Below are 26957 nucleotides of genomic sequence, written 5' to 3' on the forward strand. Positions count from 1 at the left end.
AACACTCAGCAGCATGCTGCTGTCAAACGATACCCAATCAAATGACATCTAGATTTTTCTTTCATTCGCGGTAGTCAGCGGGTGCCTGTACGTAATCGAATAAATATTAAAAATTCTACGATTTTCGTAACTATAGTAGAGAAAAAGTCCAAAATCCGTCTCTCCCGTATTTTTGAATTGTATGTGTCAAAATTGTAGTGTTGTGACATTTGTTATATTTCAAACATGAGGTTATGTAAAAGTGTTGATTTTTTAGGTGAATTTTATGTGTTTTGATCGTGTTATTATTGTTTTGCAGCACGCACACTGGTTTGGACATAATGAGAACGACACAAATTGCCCAGTACGCTCTTAGACTCACATATTCGCAGGTAAGATTACATTTTAATTTTCATTCTTTGTTTTCGTATGAAACTGAAGTAAACTTTCACATGATTATAATAAATTCTTTGAAGATCGTGAGAATATCTCTGTCGTTAGTCAAAATGCAGTAAATTTACGTCTCAGGATTAGTAAATCTTCGTTTTTTCCGAAAAACTCGTGTGAATTTTACACATTGTGAAATGAAATGAAACCTGCGGTGATACAAACTAGGTACTTCTTTGAATATTGCAATCAATTTTATTTTCAAATATTAACAAATTAATTTTTATACCACTTAAATAATTTCTTAATCTAATATACAATTTATCTCAAAATCTTCTCCAGTGTATATACTTTAGGCTTCAGTCCATGAATGTAAGTACATTTCTAGAATTACAGTTATCTGTATTCTTAATTTTATTTGTAATCAAGTTTTGTCAACATTTAAACCAATTATTGACCATTTAATTAGTTTTTAATACTTAAACAGATTAAATTAATTAGTATTAATTAATTGACTAGTAATTAAACTCTTAGTTAACAGTAGTCAGAAGCTTGAAAGACTGACAACTAGTCTTACGAAAGGGTATTGTGCTATAACCCAGATAACTGGGTTGTGGAGGTCCGATAGGCAGTCGCTCCATGTAAAATACTAGTATTTAGCTGCATCTAGTGAGACTGGAAGCTAACTCCAACATAGTTAGAAGAAAGGCTAGGAGGACTTAATAATTATATCCTAAAATTAAAATTGTAATATGCTGAAATCAGGCTTTTCTCTAAATCACTTGAAAACCTTATTTAAAATATTCTTCTGTATTCTAAACACAAGAAGCAATAAGTAGGCTAATTGATTTTCAATGTAACCTCTAAAAATAATCTATTGAGGCATAAAACGCAATTCCTAGTGATTAAAAAAACATGAAGTTGTCTATTGTTTGGTAATACCTTTGTTCAGTAATTACTCATTTAGTCTAATTCAATCTGTGTATAAATTTTGTCTAGTTAATGTAATTTTATGCATCACTAGCTGACCCGCGCAACTTCGCTTGCGTCACTGAAGAGAATGGGTCAAAATTTTCCCCGTTTTCGTAACATTTTTCGTTGCTACTCCGCTCCTAATGACCGTAGCGTGATGTTATATAGCCTATAGCCTTCCTCGATAAATAGGCTATCTAACACTGAAAGAATTTTTCAAATCGGACCAGTAGTTCCTGAGATTAGCGCGTTCAAACAAACAAACAAACTCTTCAGCTTTATAATATTAGTATAGATTAGTTGTCTGTGACACTCTTATTTGATTAAAAGATGTAAAATTTTATTGATACACTAAGGAAGTCATACCTGATTGGACTAAGTATTCACTTCTCGCCCAAGTGGTATAGTTTCCTAACCGAAAGTGGTAAATTTTCCCACTCAAAATGGCAGAGTATCCTACCTAAGTGGTAGAGTTTCCCACTTAAGTGGCCCATTTCCCTCTCTTTGCTATCTTATAAATGTGCGACGGTCCCCAATTATAATTATTATAGCATATATAATTATAATAGCATATATAATTATAATGAATATATAATTATAATGAATATATAATAGCCAATGCAGAATTTCATCCGAAAATGCATTGTTTTCCCGAAATTATTTTCCTACAAACAGAGTTCACCTATGTTTGCATTATCCTTACCTATTTAAATAAACGTGATCAATCAGCATAGAATCGTACATAATTAAGGAAATTCAGTGCTCTATCCATTATTTAAAGTAAATGAATCAGTAAAATGAAATACCTACTATAAAATTGTGTTGTGTGAGTTCCCAGTTTTAAATAGGTAGATTGTCTGAACTTGGAGTTATATTTAGTGTATCGGGGCGACCGTTGTTGGCAAGATTTGATTCCCAAATCAGTTTAAAAAATTTAGTTTTTAAACTTTAAACAGTATTGGCTATACAAACACGATCAGTGAGAGGTTAGGCTCGAGAAGGACAGCTTCACGTGTTCTCCGAGGCTCAAAAATCTATATCTCAACTTGCTAGCTCTGGGCAATATCTGAAAAATTTTTGGCGAAACACTCAGAAAAGACTGTTTTGCCCAACTCATGATTCCGACGAAACCAAGACCTCTGCACGGCAGTCACATACACTACCAAATGTAAAAATTAGACCTCTAAAAAACGATACAGTCGAATTAAGAACCTCCTCCGTTTTTTCCAAGTCAGTTAAAAATACCATACCTAAATACAATAACTCTTCACGTAATAACATACCTTCTCAATTAATTCTTCAATCGGATAAACATGAGTCTAAACATCCGGTAAATAAATCCGTACCGTGTCAATTACCCACCTATTATTAGCGCACTTGACGGGATTCGAACTGCACACAACGTGATTTGACACGTGGACGCAATTGCATTATTGTTAGTCGGTAATTGTGACGTTGATGAAACGTTTCACTGTTTACTACTGGTTGGAAATGTCTCATAGTATTAGCTTGATTTGAAATCATATATTATTTAGTCCTTTGCTGTCCCACTGCTGGGCAAGGGAACCTCTAAGGGGGCCTCTTCCCGAAATGAGGGAGAATTTAGGTCTTGAGTCTACCACTCCGGTCCAGGGAGGTTCGAAGACAATCTTTAGACATGCAAGATTTCTTTCACCGTTGGAGCAAGTGATAATATTTTACACTCATAATTTCGAAAGTCATTGGTTTTATTAATAGAAGATACTATTTTTACTCACAATCAAGTCATTGTTGTTTTACCTTGGGTTCGATGTCTCGACAACTTGCGTGGTAGTGGATGCTAGATCACTCGGCTTTCAATGATCCTTGTTTTGTCAAATTGATTAAAGTAGGTTAAAATACTACCGGAATTTGAGAGGCGTATCCAGTGCAATGGGATTCGAATCCAGGACCCTCGCGCTTCCGCTAAATTTAAAAGACCCATTACAAAAAAAAAGTTCCCTACCCACACTTGGCCAGCGTGGTGGACTCAAGGCCTAACCTCTCCCCCTCGTTTGGGAGGAGACCCTTGCCCTGCAGTGGGACAGTAATGGGTTAAAAAAAAAAATACAAAAATTACAAATCTTTCAGTGGCCATTTTTTTTCAAAATATTTAACAAATTTATCAGTGCCCCACATAAATTATGTTTTTCTTACAAACTGTCAGGTTAAATGTTATAGCAATACAAACTAGTTACTCTTGACTTTTATACCACTGATAAGATATCGCGTTCTATTCTCGGAGAGTGTCCGAATGCGAATATTGATAAAATGTCTCTTGAGATTATGATGAAGAAAATCTTTGTAGTACTCGCTTGATTTATATTGACCGGACAAACTTAGAACGACTGGTCGGTCACCTGAAGCGCAATTCTCTACAGTCGGTACTGTCGAGTATCGAAAGTTTGACATTTAAAATGTACTGCCAAAATAGTTCCTACGGAGCCCGGTAAAGGCGCTGATCAGATTTTCGTACAAATAATTCGATGGCTAGCCGGTTCTCGGTAGTCGATAGTGGTAGAGAATCGAGCTACTGTACAATGATGTTTTGCCTTGTGTTGTGTCGAAAATGTTCAAGATTAAGTTCGTTTTGATGTATTTACGTCTATTCTTTTATGTATGTATTCAAATACAATACAACTATGCACATGGCACAGGCTGGGATATACGCTTTTGGCGGCTTGGAGATCGCAATTTCCATGATAACAACTAAAACAAATGAATAGAGTAAGCGTTTCAACCCCTAATTTTCTTCCCTTATGATACTTCTAATTTTCTAAAGCAATTCTGTCCGAGGGCCATCTTACATTTTTTATTCTTAACTATTGTATATAATTTAAATTTTCTTTCAAATAGACAAGTGCTAATTAACTTATTTAAGCTAATAGGTGTCTTGATTGGAGCTGATAGGCTTATAACTACGACTATCACTGCTCATACCTAGGTGACCTATTAACGCTACCATTAGAGGAGATACTAAAGATAGTCTTAAACCTAGGTCTAATTAAATCCGATGACTGATCCTAGTATAACAGTCTTAGATTATCAACTTGACCCGTGATAATACATATCCGAGTTCTATGGCAGTCATGCTGTTATCATGTAATTACTTTATTTATATAACCCGTGAACTCTCATGTGAGAGAATGTTGTAGAATCATCCCTTTAACTGCTGACTCGATTGTGATAAAGGTCTACTTATTAGTATGAAAAAGAAACAGTAAAGTACGGACAAATCTTTTACCAGGTTTTCCAGAACTCTGTGAAAAACGATTGCCTGCCTAGCCTAATTGATCGCCTCTGTGCATAAGATCGTATGAAATAAGAACTAATTGCTTTGCTCTTTGTGTCAGTAACTGAATAAAGTCAAGTGGTTTAAAAAACTTTCAATTGTCTAAAGTAGAAAAGCCTGGTGCAGGCGAGAATATTGCGTCAAATAAGAGATTTTTAATGCTGTAGTAATTAGACACTTAATGTTGTTTATAAAAATAACTAAGTGGTCGAAAGTTCTCCGAACAAGGAATAAAAACGCTCTTTTTGATGTCACCAATCACAAAGGCAAAGACAATCATCTTAAAAAAAAACGAAATTGCGTTCACCTCAAATCTTTCCTCTGCCTCGCAACATAATCAGTTCATTCACTCCTGTAACCAAATCAAATACCTACAATGTATCGAAAACTACAATATTATAATTTGGCGATACGCCCGGTATTTAACACATAATTCTTACGAGTTGAATCATAAATTACATCTACCGTAGTCACTCGGCTAACGGGGTTTTTGGCTATTTTGGGAATCCGTCTTCTGCGTAGAAATTTATTTGGGATTGTGTTGGGAGCTACTCGCGTCGTTAACTTTTGCACCCATTTTTGAAGTGTAATTTTATTTATAACTAGTTTTTACCAGCGACTTCGTCTGCCACCTGAATTTTCCCATGGGAATGCCTCATTTTCCCGGGGTAAAAAGTAGCCTATGTCTTTTCTCGGGTATCAAAATATCTCCATAACAAATTTAATAGAAATCAGGTTTCAAAAACCTACTTACATCTTCCGTTAAATTGAAAGCCTATCCTAATTTACAATTTTCATAGTACACATAATTTTTGATCCTGGAAGATAACATTTTATCATTCTACACAGTCCAATTCTACCTTCTGCTAAGGCCTATCTTTGTCTATACTCCTCTATCCTGTACCAAACATCATCATTATAAAGTAATACATACTTTCCAATATTCCCAGTAAGATTATAACAATTTAATCTGCAACTTATACTCAATACCGTTTCTCAAAGTTCACACTCAAGGCCGCGCAGCATTCTATGTTCCGCCTGTTACCAACTGCTAGCAAAGGATTGCGCCACGGTACAGCAAAAAATCTTCTATTACGTTTTACTACCAGTTTGGAGCAAAAAAAACCTTATTATCCAATAGTAATGGATCTTTTTTAATGATTACTTTTCGTTTCTTGTTATCTAATACGCCATTTCTTTTACTTTCTTTAGGTTAGTAGGTAGAATTTTGGTTGAATTTTAAGTAGGATGCCCTCAATTCTCTCGTATACTGGACCTTTTAAGTGTTTACTTAATGTTTAAGTTGGTTTTTCCACCATCCGTCTCGGGAGGACATCTCTTCTTCACTTTAAAAGCAGTTAATTCCGTTGTATTAAACTAAAATTGTATGTTTAATTAAATCCGTGAATGTGAATGTCATTGACCGAGCAGAGTATCAAAATCCGAGTTGCAACCAAAAAACCGTTGCCTGATTTACCCCCGGTTTCTGAGGTGCATTTAGAGGTAGTTTATCTATTCAATAGCGTTTAAGATCATATAAAATGACAGTTTGAATAGATAAACTACCGCCAAATATGCCTCAGAAACCAGGCATTAGTAGGACTTCTGAACTTGAACAACGAGTACCTTCTCTATGTGGACCAAAAATTAGAGTATCAGCTACATTGCTGGTGTCGCCTAGTGATACATAAACGATACGATAAAGGAATGTACCACCACCATGGCCATTTCCTCATCAGAAATACCGTGACATATTTGAGCTTCCTACTTCCGATATCACTTGGCAATATGTTGTGTTAGATGAGTGTTGTGAACGAAAATACACATGTACCTACTTACTAATTAATGTTTCAAACTGACACTAGTGGTTGCCAAATACAGACCGGGACAGTTATATGTAAATACACGGGTCAATTGAAGGATGGCGAAAAGCCTTAATAACCAGCAGGATTATTGGATGCATGGTAAGACTCAGAATTCCGTGACAGACCGGTTTTCTTGTTTTTCCGGCAGTCTGAAAAGCCAAATTGATGACCAACTACTAATCTTTTTGGTGCAGTATGGGACTGTCTTTTTTCCTCTCAGTAAAAGCCTGTCTTCTTTGGTCAACTTAATGTATATTTTTGTATTTGGGTCATATAGATGGCAATATGATGTACTCTTAAAATACTATGAGATTAAATATACAAATTATTTTACAAAAAACCTTAATTTGAGATCAGGAACTGTTGAAAAAATGCACTGACATGCCAAAAATTAGCTTCGAATATAATCAAATCAAAAATCGTTTACATGACCCGTTTAAAAGAGACATTTACAAAACATTAATATATTTGCATTACTCGTAAAAAATTAAGGTCGACCGGCAAGACTTTCTGCGTAATTCTAAAACGAAATTTTGACAAACTGCCTAAATAAACTTTGCTTTAGTAGTTGCTAGCCAATGTTGGAGTTTTAAATACATACAAATTACTCCGTGTCCAATCCCACGTAGGAAAAACGATGTCGCATAGAAAATATAATAATTTATTTTACTCGTGTAATAGTATTTTCGTATTGTCTTGTCGTTTGCCACTTGCATATTATTTCTTGAATGTTCTATCTTGCTTATATGCAAAATATAATTGAGTTATATCTGCCCAAATGTAAATATGGACTCCTCCAATCGCCCTTAAGACCTGAATTTAGGAAAACCTGGCTAATTTATTAGTCATCCCTCATAACCATCTATTATTCCTGACTTTAGCTTTTTCGATACTTGAAACTGTACTTGGTTATCATTGGAGCAATACCTACCTCATTAAAAAATTCTTATGTCTACCCCTATAATTGCAGATAGATTTAATAACTGCGGTTATCCTTGCGTAGGGATACAGGAATCCATTCGGGTAGCCGATTTTCTTAGAGTACAAATTTCTCTTACTGATAGCCAACCAATTGGTGCCTGAGTAAGGTTTACGTTAGTGTACAATTTGTATGTTTGTAAAGTCATTACTACAGTTTTATCAACAAATGCTTTGTTAAACGTATTTGTAAACACATGACACTAATATGTGTCAATTGTAAAGAACTGATGCGCTGTCTACGTCATTGTATGCTATATATAGATCGATATTGATCAGTCTGGACGTCAGATCACTTGATACAGTGATTTATTGACTATAAGACAATGTCCTATAGTCAATAAATCCATTTGCAGGTACTTTATTGTTGTAGTCTTTTTATCCAGGTATTTTGAATTTTTGTTTGGGAAAGCTTAAAACATCAAATGAGACTTGGTCTCAAAAAAAATCAAAAATCAAATCATTTATTCATTTAGGTCAAATATTGACACTTATGATAGTCGTTACAATTACTGAATCTACCACTAGCTCGGAAAGGGGGTAGAGCCTTATGAGAAGAGCTAGCGAGAAACTCACGGCCACTCTTTTCAATCGCCAAAAAGTTTTACAATGTGGTTGATACAATAATTGATCATGCGAGGAGCTGCCAACAATCAGCGATATAGACTAAACGTCAATTAAGTTAAATGAACATAGCTAGGTTATTTATTAGTCTCTGATCATACCGTATGTTGGGAGCACCTACTAGCATGTGATAATAAGAATATGGGCAGCAAGTGAGCACACTGGTTGTGAACATTATAAAAGAAAAAAGTGACAGTTTTATGAATAACATCAAATTGTACGTAACATCACCTATTTGCATCATTAATTGCCCATATTTTACAATATTTAGACCTACTGCTACTGAGTTTATACAATTTATAGCAAAGTTCCCTAATTTCAAAGAATCCTAATCAAGCGAGCGACTAATCCCAAGAGCTATTATCGTTTAGATACTCATCAATTCTGTAATAAGCTTTCTAAGTATTGTGTGCAAATCAATCTGTGGATTTTGAGACAGGTGGGCTCTAATTCGTCATGCTTCTAAGTCTTAGAAGCATGATACTTACTTACTTACTCCGTTGGCTCAACGACCCAAAATGTGTCTTGGCCTCCGACACGAGAGAACGCCACTTTGCCCGATCTTTGGCCACTTCTTGCCAATCACCGGCTTGTAGCTCCCTCAGATCCGCCTCCACTACATCCTTCCAGCGGTATCATTAGAAGCATGATGAAGAACTCAAATATGTTACTCCTTAGAATCTAAGGAATAAAGTAATTTCTAATGAAACGGTGTTGTGAGAAAGCTGCCGCAGTTGTCTTTTTCTTCGCTGTCGCTTCTATGATGGGAAAAGAAATTCAAGTTTTGGTTTATCGCTTAACACTTTCAATTGACAACGAGATAGTTTCTTTCCTAGTGCGATTTCCGTTTTTGCAGCCTAAACAGCTTCGCCTGAATTTCTGAACACCATAGAACTCTCAGTTCTGAAACTATCTTCAAATGAGCTGCTTTCAGCTTTGTATACTTTTTACATAGCGGCAGAATGTAGAAAGAAAGTGGCAAAAAATCGTCTACAATGAATCATTATTTTTGACAATAAGAATTCATACTATCAGTTAAAACGCATATCTTGTTGATAGATGATGGCCTAACAAAAATAAAAATTGGCTTCAAGCCACTTACGCTCGTACTGAAAATGCATAACATACACACGTACTTTTAAACAATTAAACAATGTCTTTGACGTGTAACGATGATATTTTTGTGTTGTTTACTCCTTTACAAAAAATCTGAATTTATTTCTGTATTATTTAAAACCAGTGCATTATTTTTCGATTGCCAAATGTTTCTTTGTTAAAGAAAGTCGTTAGAATCTTAATGGCATATAGGATGAAATTTTGCGTAACTCTTTCGCTCCTGACCTTCTCTGTCCATAGCCAGTTGAACTTTGAGATATCGACCAGCGCCGACCTTTAGCGAGGACACTCCATTAGTAGGATGCTTTTAAGTGGATCTGAACGTCTTTATACGTGAAAACTGTTTTCCTATTGCCAAAGTCTTTTGAAACTCGAAATCTACAATGTTATTCCGTATCTGATCAGCTTCAAACTGGCTTATAGCGAAACATCTAATTTAAATTTCACGTTTTAACGTGTGTCTTACCTATTAGAACTTTGGAGGTATAATCAAAATCAATTTGAAGAACCATGTCAGTACCGAACTTATTGATATTAAAATGTATAGACCACTTCTGGGCAAGGGGCTTCTCCCGAAAATGAGGAAAGGGTTAGGCTTTCAGTCCGTCACTCTGGCCAATTGCGGTTTGAGCACATTTCGTATAAGGATTGTTTTTTTATTAGTTTACCCTCTGCTGTTTGTTATTCATATAAATATTATAAAAAATGCTCGCAAAATACGTTTAATTTTTTTGTTGTCACGTCACAATATAATTTATCTCTATATGGACTTTACTCTTTCATTCATAACAGCGTGTGTAGATGACGTATAATCGACATTAAATATTAGTTTAAATTAACGTTCATTATCAAGGTCCTACGACGTAGCACGTACTACGCCGTGGCGATCTATTTATGTTATGTGTGTTGCTATACAACACGTAACAGTGAGTGATGAATGTGGATTTTTTTATTTTTTATTTTATTGGACAACTCACACACGGTCATTTGATTCCAAACTAAGCAGAGCTTGTACTATGGAAACCAAATAACTGATAAACATACTAATATATTTCTAAATACATACTTAAATAGATACATTAACATCCAGGCTCAGAACAAATACTCGTGCTCATCACACAAAGATTTGTCCCGGTTGTTGCGGCGAGGTGACCGCTTAAACCACTGCGCCAAACGTGCAGTAAAAAATGGTGCGAAGTGACAAGATTTATAAGATTCGTAGCAAATAAAGTACAGCCGGTTTCAGTATTGTTATCTTAGATAGGAGCTGATTGTAAGTTGGCAAGCAGTAATATCTATCTAGATAGCCTTATTTGATTTGGATTTTAACATCTTCTGTCTGATACCGATAGGTTCACTCACATGTCGGTAAACGATTCAAATTCAAATTCAAATTCAAATTATTTATTGCTTACTAAGTTATATATACAAAAGGATCTTATATTAGGGTAGTGACAAACTTAGTAGCCTTTTTCAGGCATTGCAATTTTTACAGGGTAGGGTAAGGTAAGTTATTTAAATTTTAACATTATGTCTAGTTTCTAGCTTCTATATAATATACACATTATTCTAAATTTATATTGCTTAAATATAATAAATGCAATTTTCATATTTTCTTATTCCTATTTCAAATTCAAATTATTTACTTAGTTAATTACGATTAATGAGAATAGACACCGAGGCAGATTTTCTTATAGTTACCATTTTATGGTAATTATACTGAGGAGCTCGTGGCTTAGTTAACAACAGCCGCGCGGGTCGATCTCTGAGGTTAAGCAGAGGCTTGCCGAGGTTGATTTGTGGATGGGTGACCATCTTATACATATCGAGTTCCTCCGTGTTTCGGAAGGCACGTTAAATTGTGGGTCCCGGCTGTCATTTTCGAAGATCTTTGACAGTCGTTAACAGTAGTCAGAAGCTTGAAAGTCTGACAACCAGTCTTACCGAAGGGTGCCGTGTTATCCCAGGTAACTGGGTTGTGGAGGTGAGATAGGCAGTCGCTCCATGTAAAACACTGCATCCGGTGAGACTGGAAGCCGACTCCAACATAGCTTGGAAAAAAGGCTAAGCTGATATATACTAAAAGTATTCACATTTCAGAGACAGGTGCGATTGTCAAGCCTTTATGACAAATGTTACTCGTGTCTCATAAGACCTAACTGTAACAATAATTTACCATTAAGTATATTAAATCCTCTATGTAACTTTAAAAATAAACATAAGATTGGGTATTTATACTATTAATAGCCAAAACATAATATTTAATATTATAACCTGTTTACTCAAGAAATGTAAGGGTTTTCCTTCAACTGATCAGTATAAAGCAAAATAGGAGGAAACAGTCACTAATAGATTTCATTGTTAAGTTTACCTTATTATTATCGTTCACTATCCTTACTATAACGTCTTCAACAGATTATTTACCTGCAAAGCGTATTAGCAAACGTTACTGCTTGAAAGAAACATTGATACGTAGTGTCTTAAAAAGATAACTTACCTAAATCATGAATATTTAATTATAACTTACTTTATGCATCGGGAAGAAAGCTTGCATGCCTTACGGCCAGTTTCTTCATCAAAATTAATAGCCAAAGTGTAAAGTAAAAATGACAGTCTTCGTTCGACAAATTTGAATGAAATTAATGTCATTTTTACTTTAGCTGTTACTTTTGTTGAAAAAACTAGCCGTAAAAGTCCTTCAAACATTCAAAAAAAAATATTAAGCCTTTGCACTTGAGCGTCGCCTCTCATTCTTAATCTTGCCCGTTCATGAGACAGTAAAGTTAATTTTACTTTTACAAGTACCTTCAACCCTTTTAAATTCCCGTACAAAAGGTCACCGCGCATTTAGCAGTGTGCGTCAATATACCAAGATAGTGCGAGTCAACGTAACGTGGAGACGCGTGTCGAGATAAACTTAGATTGATTGTACGCATATCGCAGTCTGTAGCGAAGAATTTGTTGTGACGATGTAAGATTTAGTATTATTTACTGTTTATTTTGCGAATATTTAAGATCCTGACTTCTACATTTTTATATTTTTCCTTCTTTTCCCTCGTCTTCTTTTTGGTTCTGCTTCCTGCTATTCTGGGTTCTAGTTTCTCTTACTCCAATTAATGAACATGACTAATACTTAGAGAAAAATAATTAATCTCATCAATGATAATGAGATTAATTCTACTGAAACTGGTGCATTCGCTTGCCTTAATGCAAAACATTGTTGCTTTGACGAAACGTACAGGACTCGTATACAAAATTGCTTAGCAATCTGTAACTAGTCTTCTGAAACACATAATTTCAAGGACATCGCTTCAGTTTAAATTGAATTTCCATAACATGACGAATCGTGAATATAATTAAGCATTTATTTCTTCACTCCTCATTCATACATTTTTAACAAAAACTACTGAAGTATAACGATTGTTTTGCAAATTTTCTGAAGGTCGTCAACGCTGTGGACGACAGCCAAAATATTGCACGCAGTATTTAAAAATAAATGGCGTTTATATCCGTATATTGTAAGTTTTTATTGCAAACTGAAGTAAACATATAAAAAAGAAATTTCTGGTGATGTTTTGTTGAAAACATGTCTGCTGTAGTGTTCTTCTAAAAGGTCAGGTGCACGTTTAAACGGTCGTGTATGACAAGATGTATGGATGTGAATGAAGCAATAAAAGGTTGTAGGGATCGTAGCAACTGGTATTCTTGAATCTACCTTTCCCATGGGAATTATATGTGGTTTTAAGAAAGTAAAAAATGGCTACTTTAAATTTGTCTTTAGCTCCCACTCTTTAAATGCATGTTGGAGGTCGTAGCCGTTGGTGTGCTCGAACCTCCCTTTCCCATATGAACTATAGGTGGTTTTATGAAACTAAAAGATGTCTATTACTAGATCCCATTTCTTTAGTGCATTTTTATATTTTTTACGATCATTCTTCTGAATTCAGAGTAACGAAATAATGAGAAATTACTTTTATTACACGATCACTCTCTCTACAGTTTGGCCGGAAATAGTCTTTTAGAATGCCAAGCTTAAAAAACCGTCTGGTATTTTACTCAAATAGTATCATCTAAAAATAACAATCTTAGCAACTGCAAAAACGAATTTACTAACAGTTGCCAAGAAAGAACATTATCTCTAGAAACTTCTTAAAACCTTGAACCTTCTGTCTAACGCTAAATACGGAGCCCTTATCTGTAGTGAGATAAAACAAAATATATCTATTTGTAAGACTTTCAGTCTTTATACGATAAGGGTTATCGGAATGTGACTAATCTGAGGCACGAGCCTCGATACATTTGGTGGACAGTGTAAATAACATTTATATAATTAACTACTGTTATTTATTTATATATACTCGATTATGTATATGTATGTCCGGCGTTTTGCAGTTTTTAATGTTGGTCTCAGGTCATCCCAGTTGCTCCCAAATGTTAGCCTATTGCTATATACCGGTCATGTAACTAAAGATCTTAAAATGTAATTTTATATTGCAAGTACCCTTGATAAACTATAGCTACAATTGGCCCCCAATCAGTTCAAAATTAATCCATTCAAAGACCACTTTTACTCTGCAGTGTATATGCTCTTCCTTTAGTACTATACTTCGAAATATCCTGTGCGACTCTTAACCATTAAAGCCTTTTAAGTTTGACGTTGACCCCCCAGACAGGCATTTATTTTTCAGTTATAAAACTCAACTCCCGCATTAAAAATTGCTCTTGTGTCGCGGGACTTTTACAAACATACAAACAATGGACATAAAGCACGACCAGACTCGAAACAATTATTAATGGATCGCACGAATAATTGATCCGTGTGGAGTCCTTTTCAGTTGTTTGGTAAATTAAGAACTGATGAGTGTAATGTTCCGTCCTATATCTTCTGAACTCCATATGCCACATTAAGGTCGACATTTGCCTGAATAAATCAAAGTCACCTATCCAATCACCTCTGATATAACACATTACGTTATCATTGACGATATCTTGGCGCCTTACCGACAATATTATATTTATACACGCAAAACTGATGCCAAAATTGTGTTTGTCTCTTATGGGTACGAATGGAGGAGGTTTATTTTAAATTTTATTAATATTTTGACCTCTTTTTATCCAGATATGAATCGAAATTAGTGACTTTCGATAGTATTAGATAGGATTGAAGATAAGGCTTTGCAAATCAGTTGCTAGGTTCTGATAATTTTCATGTTTTGAACGAGGTTGCTCGAATTCAAGATAAAATCAAAAATGAGTAGGCACGAAAAAATCTGTGATTTTTTCGTGTGAAGAACTAAAAAAAATCTGAAATGAATTCAAATCTACTTCTCCTTTTGCCATTTTTCATTTCTGTTCTAAACTCTTCTCTTCTATATTAAATTACCGTGCTGTTTCATATCCATGTCTCTTATCTTCTTTGCTGAAATATGCACTTTATAACCTTAAATGTAGAAATAAAAAGAAAATGATTTTCCCTCATATTACCTACATGTCCAAAGAATCAGTTTTACTAAACATGGGACATGTGTTTCATTTGTCAATACCATCATATTATTTCTGAAGACCTGTTTCAAACTGTGCTCTAGCGACTATTTTCAAAACACATTTTAGTACTACAAATGAATTCTCAGCACCGTAATAACGGACTTTTTTAATACGGATCTGAATATTGTAGGTACTCTACAGCGCAACAACACAACTATCGTCGACATTTTACACAATAATTTCTATATCTATCAATACATTGACACCTTTATAAATCGTTTTATCAATACTTATCACAATTATCTATAGGCTTTGTACCGGACTCTTAATTAAATACAAGAATTTTATCTTATTAGGACAATTTATGACGACAAAATTACCGTCTGGCATTCTTTCTAGGTACAATCAGTAAGTTAAGAAAGCTTAATCGCAGCCTCTCTGAAGATGGGTTGCCGCTTGTTGATGAGAAAGTTAATCTTAAAATTCATTGCGATATGAAAACTATGGGAAGCCATTTCAAGGCTCCGGATGGATTTATTTTGTATGCCTAAAAGTACTTGAATACATTTTTTAACGGTATGTAAAGTCCCCAACCCGCACATGGCCAGCGTGGTGGACTCAAGGCCTAACCTCTCCCTCGTTAGGGAGAAGACCCTTGCCAAGCTGTGGGACAGTAAAAAAATTTTATATTATACACAATATTATTAACACGTAAGCTCTTGTTATTACTATACTCGAAGTTTTATTAAATATTTTCTACATAATATTAGGGAATGTCCAAAAACAATAGCTTTAATCAAAGTCTATATGAGTCATAAGTGATGAGACTCTGAACGTATATTAGAAACGTTATCAATTATCATATAGGTTCATTGACCTCTTATACAGAGAGTCTATGTGTGTGAACATTTCAAACTTATTGCGGTACTTTAGACGTAACTAGGGAGTTCCCGGGCAAATAATTGTTTTAGTTAGATATCACATTGTTTGGCAGGCTTTCCCTTCATTTTATTCTCTTAGAAATAGCATTTTGTAAAATAAATTCACCTATGTATGAATGCGAATCTTCGACTATCTATGTTCTCAATTTCAACGAAAACGGTTTAGTTGTGAAAACGTAAGACATTTTAATTTTCATCCAATCAAATCTTAGGATTCCGTTTTTTTCTTACTTAATTAACTCTCGTAGCTACAACAGCCGAAAAAATCGAATGTGGAACCGTACGATATGGTTTCCAAATTATGATACTATAGTCCATTGGAACACATCGAATATCACCGTACCCATCCTTAAATCTATACTAATATTATAAAGCTGAAGAGTTTGTTTGTTTGTTTGAACGCGCTAATCTCAGGAACTACTGGTCCGATTTGAAAAATTCTTTCAGTGTTACATAGCCTATTTATCGAAGAAGGCTATATGCTATATATCATCACGCTACGACCAAAAGGTAGTAGTAGCAATAAAAAATGTTACAAAAACGGGGAAAATTTTGACCCATTCTCTCTTATGTGACGCAAGCGAAGTTGAACGGGTCAGCTAGTGGACTATAATAGCACTGCTTCGTACGGGAAACTCTTACAAAATATTTGACACAATATTTCATTTCCTATGTATCATTAAAAGCCGGATATTTTCACCGTAATTCGAGAAGGAGTAGTTTTTCAGAAACACAAGTGTCGTACAGACAATGGTTGTCTTAAATGCAGGTGTTGATTGAAATATCACTTACACAATACTTGAGATTTGTAACCTCACGAATGAATGTTGAAATGCTACTGATACGCTACCAATTAATTTATTGATAAATAAATTTAACCCATAATAAGTCCTACAAAATTAATGAAAAGGAAAACATGGTGAGAAATCTAAAAGTAGTGGACTCAAGGCCGAACCTCTTCCTCATTCAGTTGGAAAGTCATGGCTTATAAATATAGAAATGTGTGCTATTATGTTATTTACTTTGGAAAAAGTTTGTATGAATACGAGAAAACTCCGTATGAAATTTAAAAGTGGTCTTCTCAAGTCTTAACCTCTCCCTCATTCTAGGAGACCCTTGCCTAGCAGCTGGATAGGCATGGGTTATAAAATATGGTATTTATTTTGAAAATGAATGTATAAATACGAGGCTATGGACTTGGTTAAATTAACAAATACACCAGTTTTACAGGTAGATATTTTTAAATGCTTAAAAGTTCACAGAAACGATTGAAAATATTTAGTTGCTAGGTGAAAAAATGTTCTTGAAAAAATCTATATTTGCACCAAAAATTGGTGTCATCTTATTGAATATTGGAAACTAGTGCTTGGAAACCTTCCAAAAATGTCACTGCAGCTTCATAGCAACTGTTTAAAACAAACACTATATTATAACTTTTTTAAATTATTAAGACCCCACTTTATAATTACTGAATGAGTGAAATTGTATCAAGTGAAATTGTATCACCTGTTTTCATATTGTTAAATTATCTATTGGATAAGTTAACTGACGCTTAACTATAAACTGCGAAAATAACACTAAAACAACTAAATTATTTATTGTATATTTAATGGTCAATCTAATGTCAAAGTTAAAACCTTTGACACGGCTTAACGACAGTATACAGGGTGTCCCAAAACTCAACGATAATCCGAGACAGGATGAAAGGCCAAGTCATACCGGTTCTAGGAAAAATTAAAAAAAAATTCCATATCACTTAGTTCAGCAATAATAGACATTTTTCAAAAATGTTGAAATTCCACACCCTTGGTCGCATTTTCAAGTCCTGTGATCACCAACGTCACAATTTCGCTGCGTTTTTTTTTAATTTCGTGATCTTCATTAAATATGCTATTAATCGTAAAACAAAGGAGTACGGCAGATTTCGTACAGCTTAAAGTTTGTGTTGTTTCGTAACACAATTTGTACCACTTATTAAGGGGACTAAGTCACTTATTTTTATTTGGGAGTATTATTTTTAGAAGTCCGGGTTAATTAGAAAGTATTTGTTTATTTAAATAATAATTTTTGGTCCATGGCTTACATTTGTTGACAACTAAAGAAAAAGAAAATCTCATGAGACGTCACTTTTCGTCTGACGTCTACGCATCCGCCAATTCGCTGTTGTTTTGAATTATGGTTTTGACAGCATCTGAGCAATTTAGCGAACTATCGGGGCTTCTAAAAATGGACATAACTTTTACCTCCCAACTTTTAAAAATATAAGAATTTTAAAATAAGCTTGTCTATCATATTAGCTACCAATTAAAACAAAAAGTAAACCTAAACATGACATTTTATAAGCTGTACGAATCCTTCATATAAACCTGCCGTTCGCCTTTATGCACAAAAAATTGTTAATTTACTAAAAAAAAGTGAAGTTTTAGTGAGTCATGGTTCACAAAAATATCGTTAGTTAACTTTGACGCTTCATATTGGAAAAAAAATGTACTACACTACCCTTGGCAAGTTATTTCAAAAGTTGGCGCATTTAATCAAGATTACAAAACGGTGCAACACTTGCCACTTTTCTTGCCATTAAAAATGTTATTTTTATTTGAACGAAGCATGTCCTCACAGATGGATCGGACGCAATGGTTGAATATTATGGCCTCCTCGTTTCCCCGATCTAAATCCAGAGATATTTTTGACTGGGAATGCATAAAAGAGAAAGTCTATTCGAAATCAATACAAAATCTATCAGAACTTTGCCAGAAAATTGACACAGCGTCAGAAGAAATAATAGTAAGGAATTTTGCACAACTGGTGCAAAAGTCTTTTGTAAAGCGTTGCAGAGCCTGTATTCGTGCCAGAGGAAAACAATTCGGAATTACTTTAGTTTATGGAGAAAAATTAAATAAGAACCATGGGTCGTTCAATATTTTTTTTTTATTATTATTACCTATTATGTTTATTAAATTAAATATTGGTTATGGACTAACTCAATTACCTCTTTACTAAAAAAAATTGCTTTCCTCTGGCACGAATACAGGCTCTGCAACACCTTACAAAAGATCTTTTCACCAGTCGTGCAAAATTTCTTGTATTTATTTCTTCTGACGCTGTGTCAATTTTCTGGCGATTTTCTGATAGATTTTGTATTGATTTCGAATAGACTTTTTCTTTTATGCATTCCCAGTCAAAAATATCTACTTGATTTAGATCGGGGAACGAGGAGGCCATAAAATTGAACCACTGCGTCCGATCCATCTGTGAGGACATGCTTCGTTCAAATAAAAATAACATTTTTAATGGCAAGAAAAGTGGCAAGTGTTGCACCGTTTTGTAATCTTGATTAAATGCGCCAACTTTTGAAATAACTTGCCAAGGGTAGTGTAGTACATTTTTTTTCCAATATGAAGCGTCAAAGTTAACTAACGATATTTTTGTGTACCATGACTCACTAAAACTTAACGTTTTTTAGTAAATTAACAATGTTTTGTGCATAAATTTGTTTTACGATTAATAGCATATTTAATGAAGATCACGAAATTTAAAAAAACGCAGCGAAATAATGACATTGGTGATCACAGGACTTGAAAATGCGGCCAAGGGTGCGGAATTTCAACTTTTTTGAAAAATGTCTATTATTGCTGAACTAAGTGATATGGAATTTTTTTTTTAATTTTTCCTAGAACCGGTATGACTTGGCCTTTCATCCTGTCTCGGATTATCGTTGAGTTTTGGGACACCCTGTATATTGCTATCTAAAGGTACATTATTGCAACTGACCATTAATATAGTTACACAACATCCCACGTTCACAAATCGTGTTAATCCATCGTAATCTCTATGACAGGTTGATATAAACGTCCTGTATTTGACCCCTAGCTTAGAAATTATAATAACACTGGTATCAGGTACTTACTCGTACGCATGTTAATACTGATATCCAGCTACATCCGGTGAGACTGTAAGCCGACTCCAACATAGTTTGGAAGAAAGACTAGGCTTAAAAAATAGGCATAGAATATTAGAATCTAGAAAATCACATGATCATTGCCTTTAACTTTTTATACCTTATCCCACGTTTCATAAAAGTCAGCATGTTTTACATGTAAAACCGCGCTGTAAATGGAGCCCTATGCTTCCAAATATTTCTAAATTATCAATATTCGGTCCGAAACTACACTAAGTAGGAATTACCAAAAAAAAATCTACGGTAAAACCTAGTATGTTTTTATTTCGGGACAACACTCCAAATTCCAGTACAATCCCGGAAATCCAGGCCATCTAGTAACCCTATCGGTCACTCAGGCACTCCTTGCCTACGTTTTTCGCATGCTGATCCATTTATTACCTACCGAATCTTATGCGTATAATATTTTCACCGCCAAATGCGCTATGCGACAGCTGAGTCATTGGATAGTAAATATTTGTTTTGTAGTAAACATGTTATCCTCTTCAAATAATGGCAATAAAAGTAATTAAAAAACGACTTTCTCTACACGTAAATGATAACGCTTTTTATTTTTACGTGACACATAACACTAACTTCCCTACTAATAAACGGCGTAAGTAGTTATTAATTAGTTATACGGCCTTTTTTACTTATATACAGTTTCAATGTAGATTGAATATGACAAAACACCGTATAACTAATTAAGCTTACACGACGTTTATTAGTAAAACAGATGGAAATTAATAAAATAGTGACTAATGGCCGAAAATTGTTCAACATCTATAATATTAGTGAGATTTTTTTCAATAGTAGCCCGGAGTTTGATAATGTGCCCGCTTAATGGAAATAAGCTCGATCTCTATTATGTGGGACACAAATTGTTAAACGCGAAACGTGGGTTTGTTTCATACATTGCAGTTTTTAAGATAATTTAAAGATAACCTAAAAACAGTGATTTGTATAATAACTGTGCCACAAGATAATATTAATGTCTGGTTTTAATGCAGTACGAGATAATAATAATTGCAAGATTAATAAGAACCTAGATTTTTTTATTATGTCTGCGATAGATAGCATAGTTTGCAAAAGATTTAAAAAATACCATGTGGTCTTTCATAGTGGAATCTAGGGTTCTATTCCCGGGTTGACCAGAGAGAGAAAACAACAGAGGGACCAATAGAATGGTCTGTTTTAATTTATATTAGACTAGAGGCCGCCACTTCGTCCGCGTGAAAACCCTTCCCGTGTAAATCCCGATCCCTCGGGAACTCGGGGATAAAAAGCCTATGTGTTATTCTGCGTCTTCAGCTACCTATATACCAAATTTCATCGTAATCGGTTTAGTAGTATTTGCGTGAAAGAGTAACAAACATCCATACATACATACATTTTCACGAACTTTCGCATTTATAATATTGGAGGACTAGCTGATCCGCGCAACTTTGCTTGCGTCACATGAGAGAGAATCGGTCACAATTTTCCCCGTTTTTGTAAATTTTTTTACTGGTACTTTGCTCCTATTAGTCGTAGCGTGATGATATATAGCCTATAGCCTTCCTCGATAAATAGGCTATCTAACAGTGAAAGAATTTTTCAAATCGGACTAGTTTCTGAGATTAGCGCGTTCAAACAAACAAACAAACAAACTCTTCAGCTTTATAATATCAGTAGAATTTAGTCTCGAGTCTAACGCGTTAAATCGTCTAGTTGTTAAAGCTAGCTACAGGTATTATCGATCTGCGCAGACAACTGTCTAACGAGGGAGAGGGGTATGTTTACGCTAGCTTACCCTTCACCTTTGACATTGCAGTGAAATTTAGCAGTACTGTTTTAAAATAGCAAATAATCTTCACTGATTATGAAAATACAGACTATTTTCATAACCAGTTAAGATGGCTGGCCGTTTTAATGTTCACGTAGAAACATGGAAATGATCACCCATCCAAAATCAAACCTCGAGTGTGTTGCTTAACTGGACTACAGGAAATAGGAATATTTGGAAGAAATTCGATGGTGATGGTCACCCATTTATTAATTAACATACTACGCTATTTTTTTAAATCCGCCGCCCGTCCAAAATTATACCTTGCTTTTTCGTTGCTTTGTTTTACCATAGGCCTTTCTTTAATTAAATATGATGGCGTAGACGGTCACCCATCTGAAAACTTACCTTATTGACGTTGCGTAACATCGTTATTTCTTTTTTAACGATTACCCATCTGCAAAATGATTTATTGACGTTGCTTTTGCTTAACTTCACTTTTATTATTTTTTATATAAATTAGACGTAAATATTAAATGTTGAAAGTATACAAAGTCTAAAGGGTATGATGTTATCAATCTATAAATAATAAATAATAGTAATTTTATTATCTTAGTGTATTTATTCCCATTTAACGTCAAACGTAAATAATAAGAAATAGGTCAATATCAACGTTTTATTATATTGGTTTATCATTTCACTATTACTTAATAGGTACTTAAAAAACATCTTAATGTATTTGTCAACAACAAATTTTAATTTCCCTCAATAATATCTATTATAATTTATTACATACTAGAGGCCGGCCGCGACTTTGTCCGCGTGGAAACCCTTCTTGTGAAAACCCCATTCCTTAGGGAACTCCAGGATATAAAGCCTATGTGTTATTCTGGGTCTTCAGCTCCTTATGTCCCTATATACCAATTTTCATCGTAATTGGTTCAGTAGTATTTACGTGAAGGAGTAACAAACATCCATACATACTCACAAACTTTCACATTTATAATATTAGTAGGTGTTTTAACATACCTAGTTATAGGCATAGTTCCCATAGACTTCCAGTTTTCCAGTCTACAAGCAGTTAAATGGGTGGTATTTCTGTTATATAATTGCAAGAATTCTTTACAATGTTTTCTTGTCACTGTTATACCAAGTGATTATTATTTACATACAATACACTCATAGCGTGAAAAAGTAATTTTCTTCAATTTTGAACTTTCAACCACTTGCGTCTGAAACAAATGCTTAAACATCTTTGCTAACTCTATCTTCTATTTTATGAGACCTGAAATTAGCAAGTAAAATACTGAAGTGTCTTTTGCGTATTTCTCTATAGGTCATATTACATTAATTACCACTATAACACCATACTGTACCACTGTAACACATTTTGACTAATTACAGCCAATGGAGCTCTGCCAAAAATGTTATGTAATTCATTTATAGCGTACATGTTTACAACTATTGTATTAATTAGAACGCAGAACGATGTTAGAGTATACATGAGTCAGAGGTATTCTGCCGGCTTGAAATATTCTGACAAGTTGTCACTCTTGAAAGTCCCAAAACAAAATTCCGGAAAATCTATACCAGGTATTACATTTTAGCTGAAATATTTAATTTATCTATACTAATATTATAAAGCTGAAGAGTTTGTTTGTTTGAACGCGCTAATCTCAAGAACTACTGGTCCGATTTGAAAAATTCTTTTAGTGTTAGATAGCACATTTATCGGGGAAGGCGAGGAAGGAAGCAATAGAGGAGCAGAGTAGCAATAGACAATGTTACAAAAACGGGGTAAAATTTGACCCATTCTCTCTTATGTGACGCAAGCGAAGTTGCGCGGGTCAGCTAGTATTTTATATACCAAAACAACAGTTGCCTAATTACTAAATAATACTTTTATAATGTCAATTATTGAGTTAATATTAAAACTGGAGGAATCTATCCTCACTCAAATCTAAATCATTTTAAAACCTTCAATTTGCGTCTTACAACTCAATGACATTGTTCATCTCTTTCACTCTTACTGAGACAGAAAGAGTCAAGATCATAACCTTAACACGGGTTATATATTTCCAGACATCGTTATCTTCGCAGATACGTCTGGCTCCCTCAGAATAATTCCGGTTAAAAGTAGATTTATTTAAAGGATGTCCAGACTATTTCGAATACAGGACTTTACAAATTGAACAATAGATTTCAACTAGGTTTAACATCCATTTCCAAACTCCCTACGAAACGGTGCTTAGTATGGGTTATTTTCGATTAAAAAGGAAAAGACTGCCTCTGTGCTCGGTAGTGTATCCGACAATTAACCACGATGGCTTGGATTCTATTCCCAAGTCGGACAATGTGTGTTTGTCTAATTAGATTATTCTCAATAGTAAGAGTTAGTAACATCGGACGGCATATGACAAGAAGCTCGCCCGCTATTACATGGCACTAACATTGTCGATGACGAAACGTATAACAGGAGGTATGTTTGTAAACTGTTAAGACTAAAAATTGCCTGACATATTCACATTTAAGTAACTATTCGCCATTCCGGCTTTTACTCTAACTAAAGATATCGGGCTGGTAAAACAAGCTAACCATTCTTAGATCATGCCTAACAGTAGCCGTAGTTTCCATTCCTACACGAAACCAGAAACCAGTGTCTAGGTATCGTCACTGCCTAGAGAAAGTTAGGTAGGTAAATAAAGGTAGTGCTATTATTTTAGTACGCGCAATTTTTGTATGGGCCTAAATCCCACCTAAGAATTAGATTTTAAGGACAATGCACAAGTGAATGTGAGTATAGATTAGTATAGATTTACTAGCTGACCCTGCAAACGTTGTTTTGCCATATTAATTTTAAAAAAAAGTGTTACTTAGGGGTATGAAAAATAGATGTTGGCCGATTCTCAGACATACTCAATATGCTCACGAAATTTCATGAGAATCGGTCAAGCCGTTTCGGAGGAGTATGGCAACGAAAACTGTGACGCGAAAATTTTATATATTTGATTTTCGCATTTATACTGAAAATAGCGGCAAGCTGTTAGAAAAGCGAAACAATTATATGAAAACAGACTCAAAATTAACATCGTCTTTGAAATAGGTTATGCCTTATTTAACCAATGTAATACTGAACAAACCGAAGCGCCATTTGGCAGCGATACTTAATTTATAAATAGCTAACAAAATCATATGACCGCGGCCCACGGGAGCCAAACTATTCACGGCATGCTTTCTTTTGTAGACGTAAATACTAGTATATAGGTACATGCGCTTCAAATGCGTCATTTAGATTATTGTGCGTAACTATTAGTACTTTCTATGTACTAGTAAAATCTATTTCTAGCTGTATCATCTTGACTTAGTGTTCATTGAAGTTGAAGAGATTTGCGACTTTATTTATTATAAATTTCTTATACAAAAGTGTATAAAGTGGCGGACTTAATGCCAAAAGGCATTTTCTGCCAGTCTACCTTGGGGTGGTATAAGTACTTTCTTAACCTTTTGTTTGAAAACCTAATTTTAGTTCTGGGCAAAAAATACTAGGTTTGTAAACGTATTTATGAAACTATTGACGCAAAATTGTAGAAAAAAGTCTGCTTTTTAAAGAACTTATAACTAGGTTCAACAGGTTATCAGAACATAGCCCATAATGAAGACAGTAGCATCGCATAGCATCTCTTTTGACTGAAACAGAAAGGATTATGGAGCAACATAATTTATTTCATTTCTTATGTAATTTTTTTTATTTCAGTCCAATTTTGAGTACGAAAAAAGTACTGAAACATTAGCAGCAATCCCTTTATGAACTTGTAAACATTCTAAATACGCATAAATTCTATAGATTTTTCAATACGTTGGCAACACAATGAGATGTTCTCACTTAATTGATTGAATACAGCTGATTCTTGGCAATGACCTATCTCAAAGAAAGTTATGTTGCAACAAACATTTTGGCAATAGAAAGGTACAAAGGTTCATATACCTTCATAATATAATTATATACGTAAACTTAATGCAATTTATTAACGAAAGAAGACAAAAAGAACTGTTATTATTTTTTTTCATATTGGCGCGAAAAATCGTCGTCCTCCATCTTGCAATAATTATCTTTTTTTATTTGGACTAAGGAAATAAGACATACTGCCTTGTGCTACTTTAACTTTTTTAAATAAAAATAATAACTATGAAATTATCTTAATGTCTTGATAATATTTGAACATTTATTTATTATTCTTTTTATCAGTTTAACACATTTTCTAGTGAATTCAGGTTGGCCTGATAACGTTGGTAAAACTGAAAGGAGATCGGCAGATTTCGTACAGCTTAAAGTTTGTGTTGTTTCGTAACAGAATTTGTACCACTTATTAAGGGGACTAAGTCACTTATTTTTATTTGGGAGTATTATTTTTAGAAGTCCGGATTAATTAGAAAGTATTTGTTTATTTAAATAATAATTTTTGGTCCATGGCTTATATTTGTTGACAACTAAAGAAAAAGAAAATCTCATGAGACGTCACTTTTCGCCTGACGTCTACGCATCCGCCAATTTGCTGTTGTTTTGAATTGTGGTTTTGACAGCATCTGAGCAATTTAGCGAACTATCGGGGCTTCTAAAAATGGACATAACTTTTACCTCCCAACTTTAAAAATATAAGAATTTTAAAATAAGCTTGTCTATCATATTAGCTACCAATTAAAACAAAAAGTAAACCTAAACATGACATTTTATAAGCTGTACGAATTCTTCATATAAACCTGCCGTTCGCCTTTACTTAAACGATTTTAAATTGTTGCTCTTAGTATTTCTTTTGAATATTTAATTATAACTGACCTCTATGCTACCTTTATGAACTTAAATTTACCTGCTCTTTGGACCTGAAGCAATTATGTATATTTTTCAGAAATTTAACCATTTTCTTTCTTTTGTTACAGCCAGCGAACCGTGAGAAAATGGTGTCCAGGTCTGCGCTGTTCCTCGCAGCCCTCGGACTCGGCCTATCCACATTTAGCGTCCGTCAAATGATCCTGCACCAGACCAGACGATTCTAAACCGCAATAACCCAATAAACTTAACTAGACGTAAGCTAGACCCGAAAAGACAGAGACCCGAACTCCAAACAAGGTCTCAATATGTCGCATCCATCCCACACTAAGTCTAATCAATGTTTTTTATTCGTGTGATTATGGTGGTACTTCCAATCGGGTCTGGCTGTTAAAAAAAAATTGTAAATGCAATGGATGAGAGAAAAAAAAATGTATTATTTTTTTTATAATTTTTTTCTCTGAGTGAGTAGGTTGTAAGTTAAGCGGGATAAATGAATGAATGATTGAAGTATGGTGTCGCCAATAAAGATAGATTTAACAAATTGTGTTTGAGTATTGTTATTTTGAGGCCGCCTAAAGTTTAAATATCTACATATCGGCGGTGTTTAAGAAACTGTGTGTTCTTTTGTACTAGTACTGATAGTGTTATATAGACAATATTCTGTACTAGTAGAGGAGGTAGTAAAGAAATAAATGAATTACATCTATAATTTGGTATTTTATTTTGCTTTCAACCTACTTTCTTTACATGTTTCAACGCACTTGGAGGATA

At 34.4% G+C, this 26957-nt stretch overlaps 1 protein-coding gene across 2 annotated transcripts; it reads left to right on the forward strand.

Annotated features, from left to right (window-relative positions):
* On the forward strand, positions 1–26895 carry LOC142984570 (uncharacterized). 2 transcript variants are annotated; one of them, XM_076132277.1, is made up of 3 exons: positions 1–87; positions 299–371; positions 26294–26895. In XM_076132277.1, exons 2-3 carry the CDS (start codon positions 321–323, stop codon positions 26408–26410), a joined length of 168 nt encoding a protein of 55 aa, XP_075988392.1. In that variant the 5' UTR covers positions 1–87; positions 299–320; the 3' UTR covers positions 26411–26895. The 2 variants fall into 2 exon arrangements, with proteins under 2 accessions (XP_075988392.1, XP_075988393.1); XM_076132278.1 differs by having other exon boundaries at positions 32–179.
* Positions 26896–26957: the final 62 nt, after the last annotated feature.

This window comes from Anticarsia gemmatalis, chromosome 27 (genome assembly GCF_050436995.1).
Source record: "Anticarsia gemmatalis isolate Benzon Research Colony breed Stoneville strain chromosome 27, ilAntGemm2 primary, whole genome shotgun sequence".
Classification (NCBI taxonomy): Eukaryota; Metazoa; Arthropoda; class Insecta; order Lepidoptera; family Erebidae; genus Anticarsia; species Anticarsia gemmatalis.